At 41.9% G+C, this 27,625-nt stretch overlaps 1 protein-coding gene across 7 annotated transcripts in view; it reads right to left on the reverse strand.

The window, feature by feature from the left end:
• ASH1L (ASH1 like histone lysine methyltransferase) overlaps positions 1–27,625 on the reverse strand; it is a 236,081-nt gene that overhangs the window by 142,349 nt on the left and 66,107 nt on the right. For 6 of the 7 annotated variants that reach the window (XM_062192443.1, XM_062192444.1, XM_062192440.1 and 3 more), the window contains 2 exons: positions 24,717–24,914; positions 3,499–8,053 (listed from right to left, as the gene is read on the reverse strand). In XM_062192443.1, coding sequence (XP_062048427.1) covers positions 3,499–8,053; positions 24,717–24,914 — 4,753 coding nt within the window. The remainder of the gene's footprint in view (positions 1–3,498; positions 8,054–24,716; positions 24,915–27,625) is intronic. The other variant, XM_062192445.1, reaches the window with a different exon arrangement.

Here is a 27,625-nt window from a genome sequence, read left to right on the forward strand (position 1 = left end):
ACACTGGGTTCTAGTCCCTGTTGGGGCGCCGGATTCTGTCCCGGTTGCCCCTCTTCCAGGCCAGCTCTCTGCTGTGGCCAGGGAGTGCAGTGGAGGATGGCCCAAGTACTTGGGCCCTGCACCCGCATGGGAGACCAGGAGAAGCACCTGGCTCCTGCCTTCAGATCAGCGCGGTGCGCTGGCTGCAGCGCGCCGGCCGCGGCGGCCATTGGAGGGTGAACCAACGGCAAAGGAAGACCTTTCTCTGTCTCTCTCGTTGTCCACTCTGCCTATCCAAAAAAAAAAAAAAAAAAAAAAGTATATGTTTTTCTATTGTATGTTTCTATATAGTGAAACAGCTTATAAACCGAATATAAACAGCTGATAAACAGAATGCTACCAGAATGGAAGTTATGTCGTCTCACATGATTTTTTTCAAATCACACAAATGTTTTGCAGCGAGGTAGCAGCTGGACAAAGAAAACATGAAGACAAACGAAATGCAGAAAGCTGTGGAACAATGCAGTTCTGTTTAAAACGACCATTCACACTACGGTTTTTCTTATGGCTCCAACTGGCCAGTCTCCTTGCATGAGTTTATTATGTGGTTCTTCTAATCTTTGTACAAAAAGAAACTAACGATAAGGTAGGACCTGCCATCTCTGGCATCACTGCGTTTATCTGCCAATGATATCCTTTTGTGTCTCTAACTGAAAAGCTTCAATCTTCTTTGTATTCTAACAAGCTACCTTCAGCTTTTCCCATAAAGTCAACACCTATGTTGACTTTATTTAAGTGATTTAATGCTATCTCTTTAACTACTGATAACTCCTAGAATTATTATTTGTCATGGTGCTCTAGTTATAAAGTTGCATTGGTTTTGAGACCTTGCTTCCAACTCTATTTTACTCAGGAGTCTTTTTATTGTTAGTGAATGATATGGCTAGACAAAATTTCTTCAAGTCATAGTAAAATGCTCTGAAGTCCAGCTCAAATGTTTCTATTGAGCTCCAGAACTAGATAGCCAACAGTCTCTTGCACACCTACACTTAAACACTGAATAAGTACGCATCTTTTCTATGTGTTAAAATCCAAACTTGTGCTCTCCTCTAAATATGCTTCTCTTCCATTCTTTTCGGTCTCAGTGTATGGAATCACCAATGTGCCAAATGTTCAGAAAAACATACCCCCACCTTGTTTTAGCCACTATCATCTCCTCTAGATGACTCCAATTTAATACGTAAGGACTTTTTCTTATACTTATTTTTATCCTTTCCAATTCACTGTTCACACAGGAGCCAAAATGATTATTTGAAAATACAAATATAGGGGCTAGCGCTGTGGCGCAGCGGGTTAAAGCCCTGGTCTGAAGCGTCGGAATCCCATATGGACACTGATTCTAGTACCAGCTGCTCCTCTTCCAATCCAGCTCGCTGCTATGGCCTGGGATAGCAGTAGAAGATGGCCCATTGGGTCCCTTCACTCATGTGGGAGATCTGGAAGAAGCACCTGGCTCCTGGATTTGGATCGGCGCAGCTCTGGCCGTTGTGGCCATCTGAGGAGTGAACCAACGGATAGAAGACCACTCTCTGTCTCTACCTCTCTGTAACTCTTCCAAATAAATAAAATAAATCTTTAAAAAAATGCAAATATAAAATCAACACTTCTCTGGTTTTGCTCTTAATATAAAATCCATAATTCTTGCCATCTCTCAACATTTTCTCTTTTGTATTCCCTCTCCCACCACAATGAAACTTTTCTTGGTTTGGCTAATATATGAGAATTCCTTCCCTGTTCTGGATCTTCAAACATGTTCTTCACTATGGCTTCTCATCCCTCAAGTACCAACATTCTATCCTCAGGCCATAATCCCCCTCCCTTTGTTCTTGACTATAACACTCTATTACATTACGTTTACAGGATTCTTTTCAATTATGTTATTTATTAGCTTATGTTTCAATAGTTTGTCTTCTTGCACTAAGCTGAAAATTAATGAGGTCAGCTATCAGGTCTTTCTATTATAAGCCTGTGTGACTAGAACAGTGCTGAGGGCTTGGAATTCAATGAATGAATAAATGAATGAACGGAATTCCATTTACCCAGCTAAGTGCTGCTCATCTTTCAGATCTGTTTTTCAGGAATTTCTTTTCTGAGTCAGGTCGCATTTTCACGCTCTCAGAGAATCTATTTAGAACTCTTTATCAGAATTTTAATGACAAAGTGATTTTTAAAAACTCATCCATCTCCTCCAGCACCTGTGGTGCCGGCATCCCATGCGGGTGCCAGTTCTAGTCCTGGCTGCTCCTCTTTCAATCCAGCTCTCTGCTATGGCCTGGGAAAGCAGTAGAAGATGGCCCAAGTCTTTGGGCCCCTGCACCAGCGTTGGAGACCCAGAAGAAACTTCTGGCTCCTGGCTTTGGATCAGCCCAACTTTGGCCGTTGCAGGCATCTGGGGAGTGAACCAGCGGATAGAAGACCCCTCTCTCTGTAACTCTACCTCTCAAATAATTAAAAATCTTTATAAAAAATTGTTAAAGGAATCTAATTAGTTTTTTCCCTCTTTACAGTGTTACAAAACTAAAGAACACTCAGTTTCTCTAAGATATCCTTTTTCCCAAAAAAATTCGTGAGTAATGAAGATCAGAACACAAACTCATTGTCATTAAGGGGTTTTTCTTTTCCCTAATACATGTTTCTAATCTTTGAGGGGAGTAATAGAAAATAACTGCAAATAACTGCAAATCACTGTGCTAAATATTATAATCTCACTTCTCAAAATACTCTTACTATTCCAATCATAGGAGGGGATATTGTGGTTTATACAATCTGATGAAATGTATTTTCTCTAAAATATACACAACCATACAAACATAGAATTTCACTTAGAAGATCAGAGGGTCCGTATACTTTTTAAGAGTTAATTTACAAACCCTGAGGGGTGAGATCTCTGATCAAAAACTCCTAGGAACCTTTTTTTCAAGGCTTACTTTTTCTTATTTTTCAAAGTTCTCAATTCTCTATAGGTATCACCTTGATATCACAAATGCATTATCCAGATGTTTTCATGTCTTTTTAATATAATCACAGCAATTTTTATGAAGATGCCAAAAGGTACTCTACAAAATGCAGTCTCTGAATATTAATATCAATGTTGAAAATAGTCAATTCTTGGATTTCTTCTTAGACGTACAAGGGTAATAACTTTTCTTCTGTAACATATAAGAATTAATAATTGCTTGATTCATATATATTAAAAATTCTGCACTACTTGTTTCTATAAGCCATATCTCACAAAAAAGATGTAAGACTTTTTAAATAATTCTTCCTAGTTTCCAAAAGTTGTATTGCTTCTTGTTGTTTTGACAATGATACATCTTCCAAAAACATGAAATTAATGATATTCTTTATTTTACTTATAAATCTAAGGAAAATAAGAACTTTGAAGAAATGACAGATTATTAAAAAATAATCTATCACCTACTTTAATAACAATAATAGGCAACAAAATAACCCTCTTACCTGTTAAAGTCTGTACTGCCCTTTCACTGGAAGGCAGTGGCTCCTTTCTGTGAGGCCGATTTAGTGTAGTGTCCTGTGCAAAGAGTCCAGGGCTGTCAGTTAATTTCTTCCGGCCACTGGAGTTAGGGTTTGCAACTCTGCAGCTGCCTATTGCACTTGTGAAAAGGTTTGTGTGTTCATCACTGCTGGCTGGCTCAGAGTTTGGAGTAAATCCTCCAAGGGATAAACTTGGAGAACTTTCTGAACAGTCAATCTGTAAAGGTGTCTGCAATCCCAAGGCCAATGAACTAGATTCTGAAGGCTCTCGGTGGACCCACTGCTCTTCTCTGTTTATTAAACTTTTTGAAGGAGAGAGATGAGGGCAGGACATGTGACAACGGTGCTTTTCCTTATGCTTATATCGCTCTCCAACAGCATCCTTTCCAAAGCGATAGCGCTTCAATGACTCCAGAACAGATCTGGAAGAGCCAGCGTCCATGGAAACCTGGGGCTGTTCAGAACGGTGTTCTCTGTGTTTGTGACGGTGCCTGTGTTTGTGCTCAACCATCCAACCGTAGGCCATCTCAGGAGGGACACTGGGATAGGTACTCATGGAAAGGAGAGGAGTCCTACTGGTTGTAAGAAAGGCCTCCTGTCGAAGTAGCTTATGTTTTTTCTTGTGGTATTTGGTGGGATTGAGAAGTAAATGACCAGCATGCATGTAGGAAGGAGGTGGAAGTGGAGTGGTGAAAGAAGGAGATGGAGGTGGAGGATAAAGAGTGGGAGGATACCTCCCATAGTAACCTAATCCTATAGGAGCAGCTGTAAGAGGTGAAGGAGAATAAGGCATGCCATATGACGGATAGAAACCAGTACTAGAAAGAGGAAAACTAAGGCTGTGCATAAAAGGCATTTCAGCCATTGCCTCCCTCATCTTAGGGGGTCTCCCCCTTTTCTTTTTTAAGTCAGGTTTTCGAATGTAGTGCAAAGGGTCTAAGGGAAAAGAAGGATGTGTATAGAAACTATTAAAGTTGATTCGAAAAATAGTTGGCAGAAGGTCCCGGGGGATAAAATGATGACTTCGATGGGTGATCCGAATTTCACTTAGACGACTTATCAGTTCCTCCAGCTCTGCAATAAAGTCTGGATCCTGTCGGTTACGGAGTTGGGGGTATTTCTTTTTCCGTTTTCGTTTCTGCCTTTTCATCTTGTCGTAGCTGAGATAATCATGATTCCTGCGCTTACATTTGTGTTTATGCTTTTCTTTAAGACCGCTTAAGACTGTAGCAGATTCCGGGGGAATCAGAGAAACATGCTCAAAAGAATGCCTTCTCTTTTTTTGTCCACAAAATTTCTCTGCTCTATCTGATGTGCTGTTATTATCTGTTCCAATTCCACTATCACTGGGGATGGTCTCATCACTATGAGACTCACTAATTGGGGAAGGAGTAGCTTCTTTCAGAGATGTGAGTTCACTCAAGTGGGAAGGAGAATTTGGCAACAAAGTAGGAGGAGATAACCGCCTCCTCCCCTTTGAGGCCTTCTTCATTGCAAGAGTCTGAATCATGCCCTGTCTGGAGTGCAAATGCAAATATGGCACTGAACTGGGTTCAACAAAGCCTGCATCACTGCTTACAGGGCTCTGACCTCCACTAGTTCCAGAAGACTGAGAACAGATAGGTGACGGAAGAATCTCAGAACTACTAGCAGATGAAGGCAGCAAAGGGGGGAGAATCTGTCCTAACGCTGACCCAGCTGCCTGCTGTGCTGTTTGCTCAAGGACAGCAAGGCTGGTAGGGCTACCAGAAAGAATGCCATTTAAGACAGTTTTTGGCTTGCGACCCCTCCTCTTTCCTATGTAAATGGTTCCTTTCTTGCTGACGTTTATCTGTTGGCCCAATTTAGAGCCAAATGTGGCAGCAAGACTTGATACTGTATTATGGAGCTTGGATTGCACTTTCCCTTTATTACTTGATTCTACAGAGCTTGAAAGAATCTGATTCAACAGTTTCTTTCTCTTCAAAGTCTTCATTTTATTTATTTTGCGTATAATTGTTTTCATTAATTGTCCATTGTTTCTCTTTGTAATTTTTTTATCTGGTTCCATTTCAAGGTCACTCATACTACAAACACTTGGCCTGTGACTGTCGTCTAAATCGTCTGGATCCTGAAGCTGATCCTCACTCTCAAAGAAATCACTGCTACTCCTATGGTTTTCACTTTCTGACTCTAGCTTGCTTGGACTTTCAGTGGCAACAAATGGAGCTACTGATAGCACAGGTGGCTTCATCTTGACTGGTGATCTCATTTGCCTCTTAGGCCTGCCTCTCTTTTTTGGAAAAGGAGACACAGACAAACTTTGTTTGAAGGAAGGAATTTCAATTTCTGGCTGTAAAATTGGCGGTTCTTGTTCTTCTTTAGACTGCAGAGAAAATACTTTAGAGGCAGGGATTTTTAAAGTCCTTTTAGGTGGACCTTCTAGTTGAGGCATCTCTTTTGATTTAGGTCTTCCTCTTTTGGGCTTATAAATATCCGACAAAAGGTCACTAGAGACACACATACTAGAGGATAGTTTATGAGTAGCAAAAGACTTATGAGATGGTTTTTCACCATCAGTTAAGAGAGCAAGAGATGGAGATGTGGATTTGCTCAACTTTGGCAATCGGCGTTTAAGGAAGTCATGATCTACAAACGAAGTTGATCCAATGTTTTTCATAAACTTGGCTGACTCGGAACTACTATTTGAGAGTGAGCCACAGGAAACATTTTTAAAAAGCTCTGACCTTTCTAATTCTAGCCCTTTTGGAGACCGGCACGTGCTTCTTGCCACCACTTTAGTCCACCGAGGTTTTCTTCCTTTTCTTTTTTTTAACGGTTTGGACTGCAAACTAGTGCTTAGACTTTCAGCAACTTGGCAGTGTTTGTCTGATGCACTTACCGCACCAAGTTTTAGAAAAGGTTTGTTACTAAATAAACTAGTGAAGTTAACAACTGAGGGAGTAATTGTATGAATACTGGATTCAGAAGTCAAATTTGGCTTTTTTCCCAGGGAAGAGCTTATTCTTGGAATATCTATATGGGCAGTTTTTGAATCATTGAGTTCTTTATCAATCCCTTTACACTCAATACTTATGCTATGACCCATGGACCTGTGACCAACATTCAAATGGGTACTTTCAGAATTAAACTGATTCTTTCCAACAGACTCAGAAATTTCTTCCATTAGTTCTGTGGTAGGACTAAGAAGTAACGGATTAGGAGCCAACGGTGAAGAAGTTTCAGGTGGACTTCTAGTTAAAGGATTAACAGATACAGTAGGTGATGGGGAAGGGAGATTGCTTTCTCCTACTGCACTAAAAGGGGATTTAGCTATAGATGCATCAGAACCACCTCCCATTTGAAAGTCTGGAGAAGTGCAATATACAGGAGGTTGCTTTTCATGCTTTGAGGCTTCATAAGATCCCCTTTCACTGGATGAGAAACTGTCTTGCTGAATGCATGATCCTTCATTAAATATTTCTTTCTCCAAATTAATGATTTCTTTTCGAGCTGAGAACTTTTCTAGTGCACTTTCTTTGTTCTGCCGAATGACATTCTTCTCAAAAGTCCTGCTGGTGGCACTGTCTTTCAGGGATTCAGAAAGTTCTTCACTTTCGTGGTTACTGATGTTTGCACTACAAGAAGCCTTAAGTGGATCCTGAGTAGGGAGCAGTGCTTCAGCTTTAAGGTTTATGGCATCTTTACTGACCAGTCCTGCCACAGGACAGGTCACTAGTTTCTTTCCAATGTCTTTATTAACCAATCCCATTGCTGAACTTGCTACAATCTTCTTTGCACAGTCCTTGGACACTAGGCCAACAGTAGAACTCAATTTCCTTCCCAAGTCTTTATTAACCAGTCCAACCACAGTGCCAAGTCCTAACTTCTTGCCAGACTCCTTATTCATTAAACCCGGAACAATACCAATTCCTAGCTTCTTTCCTGAATCCTTGCTCAGCAGTCCTACTGTAGTGATAGTCCCTGGCTTTTTGCCCAAGTCTTTATTAATGAATACGGCTGTAGTGCCAGTTCCTAGTTTTTTCACAGAATCTTTATTGACCAGTCCTACTGCTGGGTTAAACATTGGCTTTTTCCCAGCATCTTTAGTTACCAATCCAACTGCTGTGCTAATAGTTGGTTTTTTTATTAAATCCTTATGTATTATTCCAGCCACAGAGCCAATGCCTGCTTTCCTGATCAAATCCTTGCTAACCAATCCTGCTGTAGTGCCTGTTCCTAACTTCTTCGGTTTTGTCTTGGAAGACTTGGAGGGAGGACAAGTAGCAATGAGCTGTGCCAACTTTTCTGTCACGCTAGTTCCTCCATTAAGTAATGCTCTGTCCTTTAAATCAGGATCCCGACTACCAACAAGAGTAGATGGTGATGCATTAACAAAATCTGCCATTTCTGAGTGTACTGGAGAAAGCTTCTTGGACAAAGGATTGCTTTCTCCCTGTGAATGAAGATGGATGCTTTCTTCAGATTGGCATTCAATGGCTGCAACATCACCTGCTTTCTTGTACAACTTGGAAGGGTCCTAAAATTTGAACAAGAAAAAGGTTTCAGAGAGTAAACCTGATACCACTTTGCTTTAGCTTTACATTCCAACAAACACATCAGATATAAGATATACAACAGAACTTTAAAAAAAACTAATGTGACTCTAATGGCCTGGGATGTTAGTTCATCTGCTGCTATCCCAGAGGCTATCAAGATACTGTCTTTTTTTTATTTATTTATTACTGGATCTTTAGAAATGCCACTAAGGCCGGCGCTGCGGCTCACTTGGCTAATCCTCCGCCTGCGGTGCCGGCACACCGGGATCTAATGCCGGTCGGGGGGCTGGATTCTGTCCCGGTTGTTCCTCTTCCAGTCCAGCTCTCTGCTGTGGCCCGGGAGTGCAGTGGAGGATGGCCCAAGTCCTTGGGCCCTACACCCCATGGGAGACCAGGAGGAAGCACCTGGTTCCTGGCTTCGGATTGGAGTGGCACGCTGCCGCAGCGGCCATTTGGGTAGTGAACCAAGAGAAAAGGAAGACCTTTCTCTCTGTCTCTCTCTCTCACTGTCCACTCTGCCTGGCAAAAAAAAAAAAAAAAAAAAAATGCCCCTAAGATATATTTTGACATTATTTTAAATGCAAAGTTATAGTTTACCACTTTCACCTTTCTTCTCACTGACTAAAACAAATATTTTTGGCTATAGTATCCTATGATCCCCTTTTTTAAAAATAAATAGCTTAATGCCTATCTGCCTCACTGACTTCAATAAATCTAACCAAATATGGGACAATCTCTGACCTACTTCTATTTCTTTAACTCACTATATAGTCTTAAGTGAGTAGTCAAATTCCCTTAAAGAAAGAGCAGTCATTTCTTAAAATGCATGAGGATAGAAAAGATAATTGACAAGTTTTTAAAAAAGATTTATTTATTTTGAAAGCCAGAATTAGACAGACAGGAGAAAGGGATCTTCCATTCACTGGTTCATTCCCCAGATGGCTGCAACAGACAGGGCTGGTCTAGGCTGAAGCCAGGAGTCTAGAACACTATTCAAGTCTCCCCCATGGGTAGGAGATCATTTGAGCCACCTTCCACTGCTTTTCCCAGGCACATTAGCAGGGAGCTGGATCAGCAGTGGAGCAGCTGGCACATCAAAGGCACCGCTTTACCTGCTAAGCCATAGCACTGAATCCAAAAATTTTAAATATTGGAGTTGGTGTTGTGACAGAGTAAGTAAGGCCACCATCTATAATGCCAGCTGCTGATATGGGCAGCAATCTGTGACCTGACTACACTACTTCTGATCTAGCTCACTGGTAATGGTCTAGGGAAAGCAGCAGAACAAGGCCCAAGTATTTGGGCTCCTGCCACCCACAAGGGAAACCTGGATGAATTGCCTGGCTTCAGCCTGGCTGAGCCCTGACCTTTGTGGTTATCTGGGGAGTGAATCAGCAGATCGAAGATCTCTCTCTCTATCCCTCTCTCTTTCCCTCCCTCTCTTTGTCTAATCTTTCAAACAAATAAATAAATCCTTAAAAAATTTTCTTTAGAATATTTGTATATAAAATTCTATAAATGACATTGTGTCTATTAAATTAATGAATGTTTACTATATACTTTAAAAATATACTAACTACTTCACAAAACAGTCTGTTTTACTTTCTGGTAATCACTAAATAGCTTTTCCTAGCCATAAAATTCTCATTTAAAGATTTAAAAAAATACAAAGACATACATTGTTTGTAGACAGAAGACATAAAGATGAAAATATTCTCTAGGCAAAATTTTAAATGCCATCTGAATAAAAATACTACCAGGATTTCTTTCAGGAACTAGAAAAGTTTATTATACTGATCACTGGGGAAAATAAAAAGCAAAAATAGCTAGGGGTCTGCCGCTGTGGCACAGTGGGTTAAGCTACTGCCTGCAGCGCTGGCATCCCATATGGGCACTCATTTGAGTCCCGACTGCTCCACTTCCAATCCAGCTCTCTGCTATGGTCTGGGAAAGTAGAAGACGGCCCAAGTCAGAGACCGAGAAGCAGCTCCTAGATCCTGGCTTTGGATCGGCACAGCTCTGGCTGTTGTGGTCATTTGGGGAGTGAATCGGCAGATGGAAGACCTCTCTTTCTCAGAAATAATGATCTTTAAAAAAAAAAAAAAAAAAAAAAAAAAGCTAGGAAAATATAAAAAGGGGATAACCATACCAAATATTTTTTAAAGTCTTGATCATTAATAACCGTATAGAACTCACAGATTAAAAAACAAAACAATAATGAAATAGGTTAGAGAATCCCAAACCAAGTATGAAGGGAAGTATAATATATCCAAAATGTTGCAATCTTTATATAGATGGGAATTTGGATAACACCTAGAAAAATTTCCTTAGGCCTTCAACCACGCTTTTTCGATCAAGAATTCCATTTCAAAGGTCCAGCCAAAGATGGAATATCAAAATCATAATTCCTGCTCAAGGCTAGGAAATGTACCACCATTTTATTTTTAAAATTTATTTATTTTATTTAAAAGGCAAAGTTACAAAGAGAGAAAGAGAGAGAGGTATTTTCCATCCACTGGTTCACTCCTGAAATGGCAGCAATGGCAAGAGCTGGGCCAGATTGAAGCTAGAAGCCAGGGGCTTCTTCCAGGTTTCCCATGTGGGTGCAAGGGGCCCAGGCATTTGGGCTATCTTTTGCTGCCTTCCAAGGTGCATGAGCAGGGAGCTGGATCAGAACTGGAGCAGCTGGGACCCAAAAGGTACCATAGGCAGCAATTTAAGTGGCTGAGCCACCTTGCTGTCCCCGGAACCACCATTTTAATAGCAAAGCCCTAAAACAATCTACATGATTACAGGGGACTGGCTGAATAAACCAAAGTATATCAATATAATGGAATACTGACCCCTCTCCCACAAGAAAAGAAGACATTTATACATTGTTATGGAATGGTCTTTAGGATATATTACTTAATGAATAAAGTAAGGTTCAGAATTCTGGTTACAATACCTTTTTATAAGAAAACATGCACACACACACACAGATACACACATCTGATTATATTAAAAGATGGAATGCATAGGGACAATGATAACTCAACAAAGGCCAACAATGAACTTCTCCAACTCTTAAGATTGTGGCCTCTAAATGCCATTTCCCATGAAAGCAACTAGAGAAGAAATACAAATGATTTTTTTTTTGGTTCAAAGTTTCCCACACATTTATTTTATTTTTTTAAAATTTATTTATTTGAAAGGCAGAGTTAGAGAGAGAGAGAGGTCCTCTGTTGATGGTTCACTCCTGATGGCTGCAATGGCCAGAGCTGTGCTGATCCAAAGCCAGGAGCCAGGAGCTTCTTCTGGGTCTCCCATGCGGGTGCAGGGGCCCAAGTACCTGGGCCATCCTCTACTGCTTTCCCAAGCCATCAGTGGGGAGTTGGATCAGAAGCAGAGCAGTCGGGACTTAAACAGGTACCCATATGGGATGCCAGAACTGTAGGCCAGGGCTTTAACCTGCTGTGCCACAGCGCTGGTCCCCTAAATAAAATCTTTCAAAAAAAATAATAAAACCTAATATTTAAAATGTCTTGGCACATGATTTTGCTGGACATCTGTATTTCTTCAGGAGTGAAATAGAGCTGTTGAAGACTTTGATCCATATTATTATTTCAATTGTGGAATTTTAAAACATTTGCTTTGTAAGACAGCCTTTTTAAATATTTATTTATTCATTCATTCATTCAAAATTCAGTTACACAGAAAGGGACAGACACAGAGAGAGGTCTTCCATCCACTGTTTCACTCCTCAAATGGCCATAGCTGGGCTGATCCAAAGCCAGGAGCCAGGAACTTCTTCCAGGTCTCCCACGTAGGTACAAGTGCCCAAGAGCTTGGGCCATCTTCCACTGCCTTCCCAGGCATTAGCAGAGACGTGGATCAGAAGAGGAGTAGCTAGGACAGGAACTGGCACCCATGTGGGATGCCGGTGCTGCAGGGGGGAGGCTTAGCCTACTTTGCCATAGTTTTGGCCCCTAGAAGACTGCCTTTAATGTTTAGAAATACATTCATCCCTCACTACCTTTGAGATTGGTTCTAGGGCCTCACAGGAACAGCAATGTCCCTCATACTTGTATATAACTATGCACACCCTCTCACATACTTTATTTTTATATTTTTTAAAAACTTATTTATTTATTTGAAAGTCAGAGTTACACACACACAGAGAGAGGTCTTCCATCTGCTGGTTCATTCCCCAAATGGCTGCAACAGCTGGAGCTGTGCCAATCCGAAGCCAGGAGCCATGTCTCCCATGTGGGTACAGGGGCTCAAGGACCTGGACCATCTTCCACTGCTTTCCCAGGCTGTAGCAGAGAGCTGGATCGGAAGTGGAGCAGCTGGGACTTGAACTGGCGCCCATATGGGATGCCGGCACTGCAGGCAGCAGGCGGCCTTACACACTATGTCACAATGCCAGCCCCCTCTCATATACTTTAAGTCATCTCTAGATTACTTATGATACCTAACACAATGTAAAAGTTATGTAAATAGATGATATACTATGTTGTTTATGGAATAATGACAAGAAAAATTTCTAGGTTCAGTACAGATGTAACCAGTGTAGGCCTAATTATATACTATACACAAAGGAGGCTGGAAAACAATGCTCAAGTGAGTATTGGAGAGAAACTTAAGATTTATGACACAGCCAGAGTACCAAGAATACTAGTGTGGCAGGATTTGAATGACTGAACAGAATAATATCACAGGTGATCAGAGGGCTAGAACATGAACCTCCTTTCAGGCTGTTATAAAGGCTTGAATTTTTACTCTGAATGAAATGAGGATGCACTGGAGGGTTCTGAATAAACGAGTGACACAATCCCATGACTTAGCTGCTCTACAAATAAAGATCAAGGGTAGAATTGAGGCTTGTTATCAAGCTATACAGTTCACTTGACAAGAAAGGAGAGTAACTTATAGAGAAGGGTGCCAATCAAAATCATGAAAAGATAAAAAATAAATAAAGAAAGAAAAGATTGAAAGTGACTACCAGGAGTTCAGCTTTAGCAACACAGTAAGACTGAATGACTACTAAATGTTAAAGTAGGGAAGACTCTACTTTAGAAGCAGGAAGACTCTTAACAACATGTACAGTTTTGACACTGGTCGATATAATCAAATGCAATAAACAGAACAATAAAGACTAAAGACTAATAACACTGGGACATCACAATATTAAAGGTCAGGAAGATAGAGGATAATAATTTGAAAAGGCTTCCAATATATAAAAACAATAATAACTGAGGAGATGGAAATGCTAAGTACCCTAATTTGATCATTGCACAATGAATACAAGTGTCAAATTAAAATACAGTACCCCATGAAAGTACCAACATTATATGTCAATTTAAGATTCAACTTAAAAATCAGCAAACTGAAGAACTAGAAGACTGAGAAGCCAACAGATAATCTGGGGGAAAATACAGAGAAAAATATGTGGTCCAGTGGAACTCCAATGAAGAACACACTTCAGGAGTGAATACCTTGTCACTTTCTGCAGTGAGGGTCCAGTAATAATCAGAACACAAGATAGCCACTTAGAATGTTCAGGGAAAATGGAATTAAAAGTTTATTTCAGTGCAAGAAAACTAAAATCCATGCATTGTTTTTTTCACAATACATATTTTCATGAACTTTTTGAGGACTCCTATTCCATGCACGGACTTAAAAATATTTTTGGAAAAACAGATGTCTTTGAATTCTATTTTCCACAAACTTACTGAAGTCTTCTTATATATTTGTTTCTTGGATTTAGCATTGTAGGGATCATTGGTAACCATGCAAAAAACAGCTTATTTAATAAGAAGAGCCAAAAACCTGGTTAGAATGGGTTTAAAAGAGGATGAGGGCCGGAGCCGCGGCTCAACAGGCTAATCCTCCACTTGCGGCACCATCACACTGGGTTCTAGTCCCAGTTGGGGCGCCGGATTCTGTCCTGGTTGCCCCTCTTCCAGGCTAGCTCTCTGCTGTGGCCAGGGAGTGCAGTGGAGGATGGCCCAAGTGCTTGGGCCCTGCACCTGCATGGGAGACCAGGAAAAGCACCTGGCTACTGGCTTCAGATCAGCACGGTGCGCCAGCTGCAGCACGCCAGCCACGGCAGCCATTGGAGGGTGAACCAACGGCAAAAAGGAAGACCTTTCTCTCTGTCTCTCTCTCTCTCACTGTCCACTCTGCCTGTCAAAAAAAAAAGAGGATGAGGTATTTGGACATACTCCAAATCTGGAAAGAGACTTGTAGGGATGGCCTGCCCCCATTTAAGACACACCCCTGACTAATTCTGAACAACATAGCAACTGTGAATTTGGAACAAACATGGGATGCGCCATCTCTAGCATTGACACGGCAACAACGCAACAGTGAATTTGGGGCAAACAAAAAACACACAGCTCCATCTAGTGCTAAAATAGCAGAAGTGCCCAAGGGCTCAGCGGAAAAAAAAAATCCCGTTTAGAATTTCCCTAAGTACATGAGCAAACTATGCCAGATTAAGAATAATGAAAACAGGCCAGTGTTGTGGTACAGTGTGTTAAGCTACCTGTGACACAGGATCCCATATCACTGCGTCAGTTCTGAGTCCCAGCTGCTCTACTTCCAAACCAGCTCCCTGCTGATGCTTCTGGGAAGGCAGCAGAAAATGGCCTGAGTACTTGGGCCCTGGTATCCTATATGAAGACCCAGATAGCATTCCTGGCTCCTGGCCTTCACCTGGCCCAGATCTGGCTGTTGCAGCCATTTGGGGAGTGAACCAGTAGATGTAAGATCTCTTTCTCTGTGTCTCTCCCTTTCTCTGTCACTCTGTATTTCGAACTAATTTTTAAAAAAGTAAATATCTACAGCCGGCGCCGCGGCTCACTAGGCTAATCCTCCACCTTGCGGCGCCGGCACACCAGGTTCTAGTCCCGGTCGGGGCACCGGATTCTGTCCCGGTTGCCCCTCTTCCAGGCCAGCTCTCTGCTGTGGCCAGGGAGTGCAGTGGAGGATGGCCCAAGTGCTTGGGCCCTGCACCCCATGGGAGACCAGGAGAAGCACCTGGCTCCTGCCATCGGATCAGCGCGGTGCGCCGGCCGCAGCGCGCCAACCGCGGCGGCCATTGGAGGGTGAACCAATGGCAAAGGAAGACCTTTCTCTCTGTCTCTCTCTCACTGTCCACTCTGCCTGTCAAAAAATTAAAAAAAAAAAAAAGTAAATATCTACAAAAGGGGAAAAAATGAAAAAAGACCCTAATTCTTCAATATGCAGATAATGTCATGCCTTACCAATTATGGAGAACTTCCAGAACTTTGACCTCACTGAACAAAAAAATGAGACTACAAATAACTAGGTAGCAACTAGCATCTGCAAATTCTTGGGTGAAGAACTCAAAATAGCAATTTTAAGAAAACGGAGGGGAAAAGTTTCAAAAAAAACAAAGAGATGCTTAACAGAATAAAGAGAGTAATTAGAAAAAATAAAACAAATCTTTAAGTTTACATACACTAAGCACAATTAAAATGAAAGAACAGATCAAACTGAAAAAAATTAGTAAGTCTGAAGACAGACTATTTGAAAACACAGTTGGGAGAAAAAAGAAAAATGAAGAAGAACAATAAGAGGTACAGGAATTTGGGGAAAGCATTAAAAGAACACTTAAATTATTAAGGTAGGGGTCGGTGCTGCCTGCAGTATCGGCATCCCATATGGCCGCCAGTTTGAGTCCTGGCTGCTCCACTTCCGATCCAGCTCTCTGCTCTGGCCTGGGAAAGTAGTAGAAGATGGCCCATGTGCTTGGGCCCCTGCACCCGCACTGGAGACCTAGAAGAAGCTCCTGGCTCCTAGCTTCAGATCCACGCAGTTCCAGCTGTTACGGCCAATTGGAGAGTGAACCAGCAGATGGAAGACCTCTCTCTCTGCCTCTCCTGCTCTCTCTGTGTAACTCTGAGTTTCAAATAAATAAATAAATCTTTAAAAAATTATTAGGGTACAATATGGACTTGAGAAGGTCAAAGGAATAGAATGCACATTGATGGAAATAACAGCAGAAAAATACCAAACATAGACAAGGATATACCTAGATAAGCACAGAAAGGTCAGAGGTCACCAGTCAGATTTAACTGATCAAAGTCAACCTTAAGACATTATAATCAAGTTCATCAAAATTAAAAATACAAGATTTTTAAAGAGAAAATGAACAATATATAAGGGTGTCCCAACTTGCCTGACTGTAGGCCTCCACAGAAACTTTATAGGCCATGAGAGAAAGTGGAATGAGACTTTCACGGTTATTAAAAGGAAAAAAACAAACAAATCCTCCAGCCAAGAATACTGGACCTGGCAAAGCTAGTCTATAAATACGAAGCAGAGATAAAGACATTTCCAGAAAACAAATGCTGACAGATTTTATCACTACCAAACCTGTCCTACCTATAAGAAATGTTATAGTTTTTTTAAAGATTTATTTATTTGAAACTCAGAGTTACACAGAGAGAGGCAGAGAGAGAGAGGGAGGGAGGGGTCTTCCATCTGTTGGTTCATTCCCTAGATGGCTGAAACAGCTAGAGATACCCTGATCCAAGGCCAGGAGTTTCTTTCAGGTCCACCACACGGGTGCAGGAGTCCAAGCACTTGGGCCATCTTCTACTGCTTTCCCAGGCCATAGCAGAGAGCTGGATTGGAAGTGGAGCAGCCAGGTCTCGAATCAGCACCCATATGGGATGCCGGCACTGCAGGCGGTGGCTTACAGTTAAGACAACACTTAAGATGCCTGAGTTGAGTTCCAGCTCTGCTTCCAACCCAGCTTCCTGTTAGTGTTATCAGGAGGCAGCAAATGATGGCTAAAGTACCTGGGTCCCTGCCACCCATGTGGAAGACCTGGATTGAGTTCCCAGCTCCTGACTTTGCTGGACCCAGTACTAGTTGTTGTGGACATCTGGAAAATAACCAGCAGATAAAAGACCTTTATCTCTTTTGCCTTTCAAATTAAGAAAGGATGGGAGGGAGGAAGGGAGAAAACGGGGGAGAAGAAAGGGAATGGGAAAGAAAGAGGGAGGGAGGGAGAGAGGGAGGGAGGAAGGAGAAAGAAAATGCTAATGAAAGTCTTCAAACTTAAAAAGACACCTTCAGGGGCCCATGTTGTAGCACAGCAAGCCTGTAATTCCATATGGGCACCAATTCCACCCCTGGCTCTACTCCTGGCTGCTTTACCTCCAATTCAGCTCCCTGCTGATATGCCTGAAGAGCAGTGGGGGATGGCCCAAATATTTGGGCTGCTGCACCCACGTGAGAGACCTGGATGAGGCTCCTGGCTTGGGCCTCTTATCCCTGGCCATTGCGGACATTTGGGGAGTAAACTAGTGGATGGACAATCTCTCTCTGTCTCTTACTCTGCTTTTCAAATGAATAAATCTTAAAAACAAAAACAAAAACACTATTGAGTGAGAAGAAAATATCAGAATGTATAAAATGCACTGGTAAGATAATGATCTAATATTGTGAACATGGTACATAAACAATTTATATCTTTAGGATAAAAATTTAATTTAAAAACAAGACAAAAATAATAAAAGTTACACTAATATGTTGTGATGAACAATATAAAAAGATATAAAGTGGGACATCAAAAGCTAAAATTGTGAAAGGAATGCAGTGCAAGTAGAGTTTTTGGTTTGTTTGGTTTTTTTTTAAGATTTTTTTTTTTTTTTAATTTATTTGAAAGTCAGAGAGAGAGCAAGAGAGAGAGAGATGGAGAGACGGAGATCTTCCACCTGCTGGTTCACTTTCTAGATGGCCACAACTGCCAGCAGTGGGCCAAGCCAAAGCCAGGAGTTTCTTCCAGTTCTCCCACATAGATAGCAAGTGCCCAAATACTTGGGCCATTGTCCACTGCCTTCCCAGGCCATCAGCAGGGAGCTGGATCAGAAGTGGAGCAGCTGGTACACAAACCAGTGCCCAAATGGGATGCTGGCATTGTGGGCAACAGTTTTTTGTGCTACACAATGCTGTCCCAATATAGAGGTTTTCAGTTAATATATTTTATCTTTATTCTTTTTTAAGATTTTTTTTTTTTTTTTTTTTTTTTGGACAGGCAGAGTGGACAGTGAGAGAGAGACAGAGAGAAAGGTCTTCCTTTTGCCGTTGGTTCACCCTCCAATGGCCGCCGTGGTAGTGTGCTGCCGCCGGCGCACCGCGCTGATCCGATGGCAGGAGCCAGGTGCTTCTCCTGGTCTCCCATGGGGTGCAGGGCCCAAGGACTTGGGCCATCTTCCACTGCACTCCCTGGCCACAGCAGAGAGCTGGCCTGGAAGAGGGGCAACCGGGACAGGATCGGTGCCCCGACCGGGACTAGAACCCGGTGTGCCGGCGCCGCTAGGTGGAAGATTAGCCTAGTGAGCCGCGGCGCCGGCCTCTTTTTTAAGATTTTAAGATTGATTTACTTGAGAGGCATAGTTACAGAGAGGAGAGACATCCACTGGTTCACTCCCCAAATGGCCACAATGGCCGAAGCTGAGCCAATCTGAAGTCAGGAGCCAGGAGATTCTTCTGGGTCTCCCACGTGGTTGCGAGGGCCCATGCACTTGGGCCATCTTCTACTGCTTTCCCAGGCCATCAGCAGGGAGCTGAATGGAAAGTGAAGCAGTCACTTGAACTGGTTGCCCACATGGAGTGCTGGTGCCACAGGAGAGCTTAACTTACTAAGCCACAGAAACGGCCCCTTGTTAATATATTTAAATCTTTTCCTTTCTTTGCTTCTTTTGCTATCTTTATAATCAATGTTAAGTTGCTATCATTAAAAAAAAGTTGTGGCCGGCGCTGTGGCTCAATAGACTAATCCTCCACCTTGCAGCGCCGGCACACTGGGTTCTAGTCCCGGTCGGAGCAGCGGATTCAGTCCCGGTTGCCCCTCTTCCAGGCCAGCTCTCTGCTGTGGCCCGGGAGTGCAGTGAAGGATGGCCCAAGTGCTTGGGCCCTGCACCCGCATGGGAGACCAGGAGAAGTACCTGACTCCTGCCTTTGGATCAGCGCGGTGTGCCGGCCGCAGTGCACTGGTGGCGGCGGCCAATGGGGGGTGAACCAACGGTAAAGGAAGACCTTTCTCTCTGTCTCTCTCACTGTCCACTCTGCCTGTCAAAAAAAAAAAAAAAAAAAAAGTTGCTATCATTTCTGGGGCCAGCAATGTGGCACAGCAGGTTAAACCACTTCTTATGATGCCAACATCCCCTATAAGCACTAGTTTTTAGTCTTGGGTACTCCACTTCTGATTCAGCTACCCACTAATGTGCCCGGGAAAATGGCCTAGGTGCTTTGAGCCCCACTACCCATGTAGGAAACCTGGATGAAGTTTCTGGATTCTCATTTCAGCATGGCCCATCCCTAGCCATTGCAGCCATTTAGGGACTGACCATTTAGGGACTGAAATAGTATATGTAACATCTCTTTCTGTCTCTCCCTCTTTTCTCTATCATTTGCTTTTTAAATAAATGAGTACATCTTAAATAAAAGAGAAGAAATGAGGGTCATCCTCACTGGAAACGAGGAAGTCAAATGTCACTGTGCATATGACACCATCTTATATAAAGAGAACCCCAGGGGGCCAGTGCTGTGACACAGTAGTCTGGGCCTCTACCTGTGGTGCCGGCATCCCATTTGGGTGCCAGTTCCCCATGCTGGCACCAGTTCATGTCCTGGTTGCTCCTCTACTGATCCAGCTCTCTGCTTATGGCCTGGGAAAGCAGTGGAAGATGGCCAAGTGGTACTTGGGCTCCTGCACCCTCGTGGGAGACCTGGAGGAAGCTCCTGTCTCCAGATTGGCCCAGCTCTGGGAGTTGCAGCCATTTGGTGAGTGAACCAGAGGATGGAAGACCTTTCTGTCTCTCCCTTTTTCTGTCTGTAGCTCTACCTCTCAAGTAAATAAATAAAACCTTAAAAGAAAAAGAAAAATCCAGAGAAATTACCAAAAGAAAAAAAACTTATATTAGAACTAATAAATGAATTCAGCAAGACCAACTACTTGAGCCATCACCACCTACCTCCAGTGTCTGCACCAGCAGTAAGCTGGAGTCAGGAGACAGAGCTGGGAATCAAATCTAAGCACTCTGATATGGGACATGAATGTCTCTAATGACAAGGCTACAAAACATCTGCTCCTAAACTTAACTTTTAATTCTATCTAATTTAAATTAAGTTTCTGAATTATTCTTGTTATCAGGAGGTAATTATAGCAGTCAAATTAATAGACAGAAGCTGGTGACTGCCAGGGCTGCTGAGGGGAATTCACTGAATAAATGCTATACTTCAAACCATGGTTAAAATGGCAATGTTGTGTTACATTTGTTTAATCGCAATAAAGAAAATATGCAGGTAAACTTTGTAAGAATTATCATATTTAGGATATAAATTTTTTTAAAGATTTATTTATTTTTATTTGAGAGGCAGAGTTAGAGAAAGAGAGAGGGAGAGGGAGAGGAATATGGAGAGGGAGAGGGAGACGGAGAGACAGAGACAGAAATAGACGTCTTCCATCCGCTATTCACTCTTCAAATGGCCACAACAGCCAGAGCTTGGCTGATCTGAAGCCAGTAGCTTCTTCTGGGTCACCCATGTGGATGCAGGGGCCCAAGGACTTGGGCCATCTTCTACTGCCTTCCCAGGCCATCAGCAGAGAGATGGATCGGGAAGAACAGCTGTGCTGTGGCAAAAGAGGTTAATCCTCCATCTACAGTGCTGGCATCCCATAATGGGTGCTGGTTCTAGTCTCGGCTGCTCCTTTTCCAGTCTAGCTCTCTGCTGATGGCCTGGGAAGGCAACAGAAGATGGCCCATGTCCTTGGGCCCCTGCACCCCCATGGAATACCCAGAAAAAGCTCCTGGTTCCTGGCTTCAGATTGGCACAACTCCTGTCGTTGCCACCATTTAGGGAGTGAACCAGTGGATGGAAGACCTTTCTCTGTCTTTCCCTCTCACTGTCTGTAACTCTACCTGTCAAATAAATAAAATGAAATCTTAAAAAAATATATATATAGTACATTTTTAAAATTATTTAAAAGAGTTACACAGGGAGGTAGAGCCAAATGACTGCAACAGCCAGAGCTGAGATGATCGAAGCCAGGAGCCAGCTGCTTCTGCTGGGTCTCCCACGCAGGTGCAGGGGCCTAAGGACTTGGGCCATCTTCTGCTTTCCCAGGCCATAGCAGAGAGCAGGATTGGAAGTGGAGCAGCCGTGTATTGAACCAGCGCCCATATGGGATGTGGGTGCTACAGGCCGGGGCGTTAACCCACTGCACCACAGTGCTGGCCCCTGTAGTACACTTTTCAATTTGGTCAAGTCTAAGTAGTGCTTACAAACTTTCTTCATATACAAGGGTCTGCCAGAGTCAGGAGGCAGAGCTGGGTATCAAACCCAGGCACTCAGATAGGGAACACAGGTATCTTAACTGGCAGGCTATATGTCTATTCCTAAGTCCTTATAATTAATTTATGCCCAGATTATTTCATTTCAATACTTTTTTTATTTGAAATGCAGAATTACAGAGACAGGGCAAGAGACAGAAAGAGATCTCCCATTAGCTGGCTTACTCCCTAGATGGCCGCAATAGCTAGGGCTGGGCCAGGCCGAAGTCAGGAGCCAGGAGCTTTATTCAGGTCTCCCATGTGGCTGACAGGGTCCCAAACACTTGAACCATCTGCTGCTTCTTTTCCTAGGCCATTAGCAGGGAGCTGGATCAGAACTGGAGCAGCTGGGACACAAACCAGTGCCTATATGGGATGCTGACATTTCAGGGAGCAGTTTTACCTACTATACCACAAAACAGGTCCTTTATGTTTCTTTGATCTTCAGATTATTTCTTCAAGTATACATGGATTTCAAATATGTTTAAAATAAACTTATTTGTTAATTTCATTTTCCATGCACTTTTTGAAGTTCTCTTACATATGTGAGTATGACAACTACTGATTTTTTCATTTATTTCTCTAATAATCAATCACCTCATCGAATTCTTGTAAAGGTTTGTTGACTACTTTCTTTAAAATAAAAAAGTTTACAGCAGCATTTATGAATACTATATCACATATTATAGTTCCATGTAATAATTTACAACAGTAAGACGCCCACATCCCACATCATAGTCCCTGGGTTTGATTCCCAGCTCTGGCTTCTGACTCCTACTGCGGACTTCCTGCTAATAAAGACCATGAGAGTAGCGCTGATGGCTCTATTAACTGGGTGCTGCCACTTACATGGGAGTCCTGGACTGAGTTCTTGGCTCCCAGCTTCAGCCCAGTCCAGGAACGGCTCCAGCCACTGAGTGTATTGGGGAATTTGGCCAGTGAATGGGAGCTCTCTCTCTCTGCTTCTCAAATACAACAACAAAAAAATTAGAAATATCAATATTTAAACATATATATGAGCAAAGATTTGAGCAGATAACTGACATAAAAAATTTTAATAGCTGAGGATGGGTGTTCGGCAGAGTGCTGTCACCTGGGACACATACATCTCATATCTGGTTCCAGTTCTGGCTCCTGTTTCTCATTGAGCTTCCTGCTAATGCACACCCTGGGAGGCAACAGATGACAGTTCAAGTACTTGGGTCCATGTGGGAGACTCAGGTGGAACTCTGGGCTCCCAGCTTTGGCTTGGCCCAGTTCTGGTTGCTGTGGGCATCTGGTGAGTAAATCAGGGGATGTATGATCTTATTGTCTATCTTATTGCCTGTCCCTCTGTCTTCCAAATAAAATGAAAACAAAATTTTTAAAAAGAGAATTATATACCCCAAAATAGGAATTTCCATTTTTGCCTTTATTATGAATAATTATGAAGAATCATAAGAAAGTAAAGAAAATGACAAATGAGATCTCTATAAATATATTTACAGACTCTAATTAAAGGAGAAGCTATAAAAACAAGAAAGTGCAAAACAATTACTGTTACAAAATAGTTCCTTTCAAATATGCAGTATTCAGAATTTATACTTAAACTAATAGATTTTTGATATCACAAAAATTGTGCATAGTTAACTTCAGAATAATTACTACCAATTATAATCAGTTTAGCAGTGTCAATAATATTACTGGCCAGTGCCACAGCTCACTAGGCACCTGTAGCGCCGGTACCCCAGGTTCTAGTCCCAGTTGGGGCGCCAGATGCTGTCCCGGTTGCTCCTCTTCCAGTCCAGCTCTCTGCTGTGTCCAGGAAAGGCAGTGGAGGATGGCCCAAGTGCTTGGGCCCTGCACCTCATGGGAGACCAGGATAAGCACCTGATAAGCACCTGGCTTCGGACTGGAGCGGCGCGCTGGCCACAGCGCACCGGCCGTAGCAGCCATTTGGGGGGTGAACCAACGGAAAAAGGAAGACCTTTCTCTCTGTCTCTCTCTCTCACTAACTCTGCCTGTCAAAAAAATAATAATAAAATAATATTACTAAGGCATATCACTGAGCTTTACAGTTATTATTTAAATATTCACTTTCAAGAGCAGACATGCAGTTAAGATATTGCTTGGGATCTCTGTATCCCATATTAGAGTGTCTGGCTCTTGAGTTCTGGTTCAGCTCCCAATTCTACCTTCCTGCTAATACAGCCCCTGGAGGCAATGGTGATGACACATTCATCCCTGCCACCTATGTGATAAACCCAGATCAAGTTCCGGGATTCTTCATTTATTTCTGCTATGATCAATAATGAGATAGAATAGAGAACCTAGAAATAGGGGTCAGCACTGTGGCACAGCAGGTAAAGTGCTGCCTGCAATGCTAGCATCCTATATGGGCATCTGTTATTGTTCCAGTTGCTCTACTTCTGATCTAGCTCACTGCTAATTGCTTGGGAATATGGCCCAAGTGTTTGGGTTCTTGCCACCCATGTGGGAGATCTGGATGAAGCTTCTGGCTTTGGCCTGGTCCAGCCCTGGCCATTGCTGCCATCTGGGGAGTGAACCAGTGGATTCCTAGTGAATGGGAAATATTTCTCTTTCTTCTTCTAACTCTGATTTTCAAATAAATAAATCTTTATAAAAAAGAAACAAAACTAAAGAAGACAGAGCTCAAAATGCACACATTTACAGCTAAATGATTTTCAATAAACGTGCCAAGAACACATTGTAGGGAAAGGACAGTCTCTCCAATAAACAGCACTAGGAAATTGGATATCAACATACAAACAAAAGAAAATACACCTTTAAGTCTTACCATATACAAAAATCACTCCAAATGGTTGAAATACTTAACTGTAAGTCCTGAAACTATAAAACTACTGGAAGAAAATACAGAAGAAAGACTGTATTACATTGGTCTGAGCAATGACTTTTTGGATATGACCTCAAAAGTAGAGGCAACAAAAGTATACAGAAAAAAATAGGATTACATTAAACTCAAAAAGTAACTGCACAGTAAAGGAAACAACTGACAGAGTAAAGTGACAAACTATAGAATGGAAAATAATTTTTCAACAAACGGTTAATACACAAAATACATAAGGAAATTAGTTCAACAGCAAGAATTCAAATTAGCCCTATTTTAAAATGGGCAAAATACATGAATAGATGTATCTCAAAAAAAGACAGGTGCCAGTGTTATGGCATAGCAGGCAAAGCTACCATCTATGATGCCAGCATCCCATATGGGGGCGGGTTAGTGTCCCGGCTACTCCACTTCCAATCCCGCTCCCTGCTAATGTACCTGAGAAAGCAGCAGAAGATGGCCCAAGTATCTGGATCCTTGCCATCCACATGGGAAACCTGGATGACGCTCTTGGCTTCGGCCTGGCCCAGTGCTAGCTGTTGCAGCCACCTGGGGAGTGAACCCTGGGATGGAAGATCTCTCACTCCCTCTGTCTCTTCCTCTCTCTCTGTAACTCTCATTTTGAAAATAAATAATCTTAAAAAAAAAAAAAAAAAAAGACAAATGGCTAGCAAGTATATGAAAAAATGTTCAATATTATTAATTATCAGAAAAGTACAAATCAAAACCACAATGAGACACCACCTCACTCCCATGAGGATGGCTATTACCAGAAGACAAAAATAACAATTACTGGTGAGGATTGGAGAAAAGGGAACCTTATTGGTGGTGGCAATGTAAATTAGTATAGCCATTATGGAAAGCATTATGTACACTCATATACCACACAGGGTGCCTGGGCTGATGTCTTGCCTCAGCTTCTGACCAAGCTTCCCGCTGGAAGGCAGCAGATGACTCAGGGATTCTGACTCTCTGCTACCCGAGTGGGAAACCTAGATGGAGCTGCTTGCTTCTGGCTTCAGACTCACCTAGCCCTGTTTTTTCACACATTTGAGAAGTAAACCAATTAATGGAAAACCAATCAACCTCTCTCTGGCTCTGCCTTCCAATATAAAAATATACAAAGTCTTTTAAAAAATAAAAATAGAAATACCATATCATCTAGCAATCACCCCGAATATCCAAAGAAAACCAAATCAGTATGTTCAATAGGTATCTGTACTCTCAAGCTAACTGCAGCACTATTTATAAATTCAAAGGCAAGGAATCAACACATGGATAAAGAAAATATAGTTTATACAGACAATGGAAGCTATTCAGCCATAACAAAAGATGAAATCCTATTGTTTATGACAATATGTATGAACCTGGAAAACATCATGTTGGATGATATAAGCCAGATACAAAAAGACAAACACCATATGACCCAGCTCATCTGTGGAATTTTAAAAAGTGGATTTCACAGATGGACAGAATAGAATGGTGGTTACCAAAGGCTGGGCGGTTAAGACGATGGGAAGATAACGTTCAAAGAATATATAATTACAGTAAAAGAGGAGAGGAGGAAAAGATCAGAATAGGAAAATATATAGACAGAAAGTACCTAAGTGATTGCCTGGGGCTGGGGAGGTGGGTGAGGACCTGGAAATGAACATTAATGGTTATGACTTTCTTTCATGAATGATGAAAATGATCTAAAGTTGAATGAGATAAGGGCTGTAACAACTCTTGTGATCATACAAACAACCACTGGATGGCACACTGCAAATGGGTGAACAAAATGTAAAATTGTGTACATTATCAAGATTAGTATAAAAATCATTTATGTTTAAGCAAATAAATTCTGACAAAAATAAGTAATCATATCATACAGAATAATTAAAACTGCACTTAGATAATAATTGTAATCTTCATAAAACTTTAGGGTAGTAGCCTAAATAAACATGGAAAACATTAACCTTTAGGTGAAATATTTTATCTTCTTCTCAATCTTTCAAGAAAAATTTCTATTTGTGAATGTTTCATATCACATAAAAATCAACCAAAAAGAAAATGTCAATTCAGCTCAAAATTTCATGAGAAAACTTCAATAAAAAAAAATTTAACACAAGGTTTAGTCTCATTCCAAACAAACATGGAATCCTTTAAGATAGTCTTTATAAATATGATTCTATGAGGCCTAACTTTGGATAAACTTGCTGAGGTATTTCCATAGACTGCTCATCATCATCAGATGTTCATCACCAAAGATTTTCATGCTTTCTCAAGTAAAAACAAAAATCAAAACCAACCACTATGGTCATTTCTTAAGTTCTTTTCAGAAAAGATATTAAACATGTCATAAATGTATTCTATATACAAAATGTTTAAGATACCAATGAATATGCTACTGCTGTCTTGTACCTCACATTTTGTTTTTTAAGATTTATTTTTATTTATCTGGAAGACAGAGTTACAAAGGGAGAAAGGGAGAGCGGGAAAAAGGAAGAGACAGGAAGAGAGGTATCTTCCATCCATTAGCTGGGCCAGACCAAAGCCAGGACTTCTTCCAGGTCTCTAATATGGGTGCAGGGGCCCAGGTACTTAGGTCATCTTCCACTGCTTTTCCCAGGCCATTAGTAGGGAGCTGGATTGGAAGCAGAGCAGCTGGAAGCTTAACCCGCTGAGCCACAATGCCAACCCCCTCACAATAGACATTTCAACATGTGAAAACATGCGTGCCTGAAAGCAAAGGATGGTAAATAAAATTTCTTTTATTGTTTGCCCTAAGATATCTATATCTCCCAACCCATAATAACAAGATGAATGTGATTGGAAAAAACAATTGTACAGAAAGGAAAACCACCAATTAAGAAATGAAAAATAAAGTAGATTTTTCTCTAATTGATAGACAATAGAAAGCTATGAGAGACGATATCAATAGGATATTCTGCTCATATCCTCAAGATGTGTGTTCAAAGAAAACTTATGGGAGCAGGCAGTGTGGTGTAGCAGGTAAAGCTGCCACCTGCAGTGCAGGCATCCCATATGGGTGCCAGATCAAGTTCTGGCTGCTCCACTTCCAATCCAGCTCTCTGCTATGGCCTGGGAAAGCAGCAGAAAATGGCCCAGGTCCTTGGGCCCCTGTACCCTCGTGGGAGACCTGGAAGAAGCTCCTGGCTTCTGGCTTCAAATCAGCAGAGTTCCAGATGTTGCAGCCATCTGGGAGGGCCGGGGGTGAACCCAGCAGATGGAAGACCTCTCTCTCTCTTTCCCTTTCCAATAAATAAATAAATCTTTAAAAAAAAAAATAAAAAATCTGGATATATGAAATGCTTGAAGTCTGTTTCCTTTATGTAAGTAAATAA

Source organism: Lepus europaeus, chromosome 5 (assembly GCF_033115175.1).
Source record: "Lepus europaeus isolate LE1 chromosome 5, mLepTim1.pri, whole genome shotgun sequence".
Taxonomy (NCBI): domain Eukaryota; kingdom Metazoa; phylum Chordata; class Mammalia; order Lagomorpha; family Leporidae; genus Lepus; species Lepus europaeus.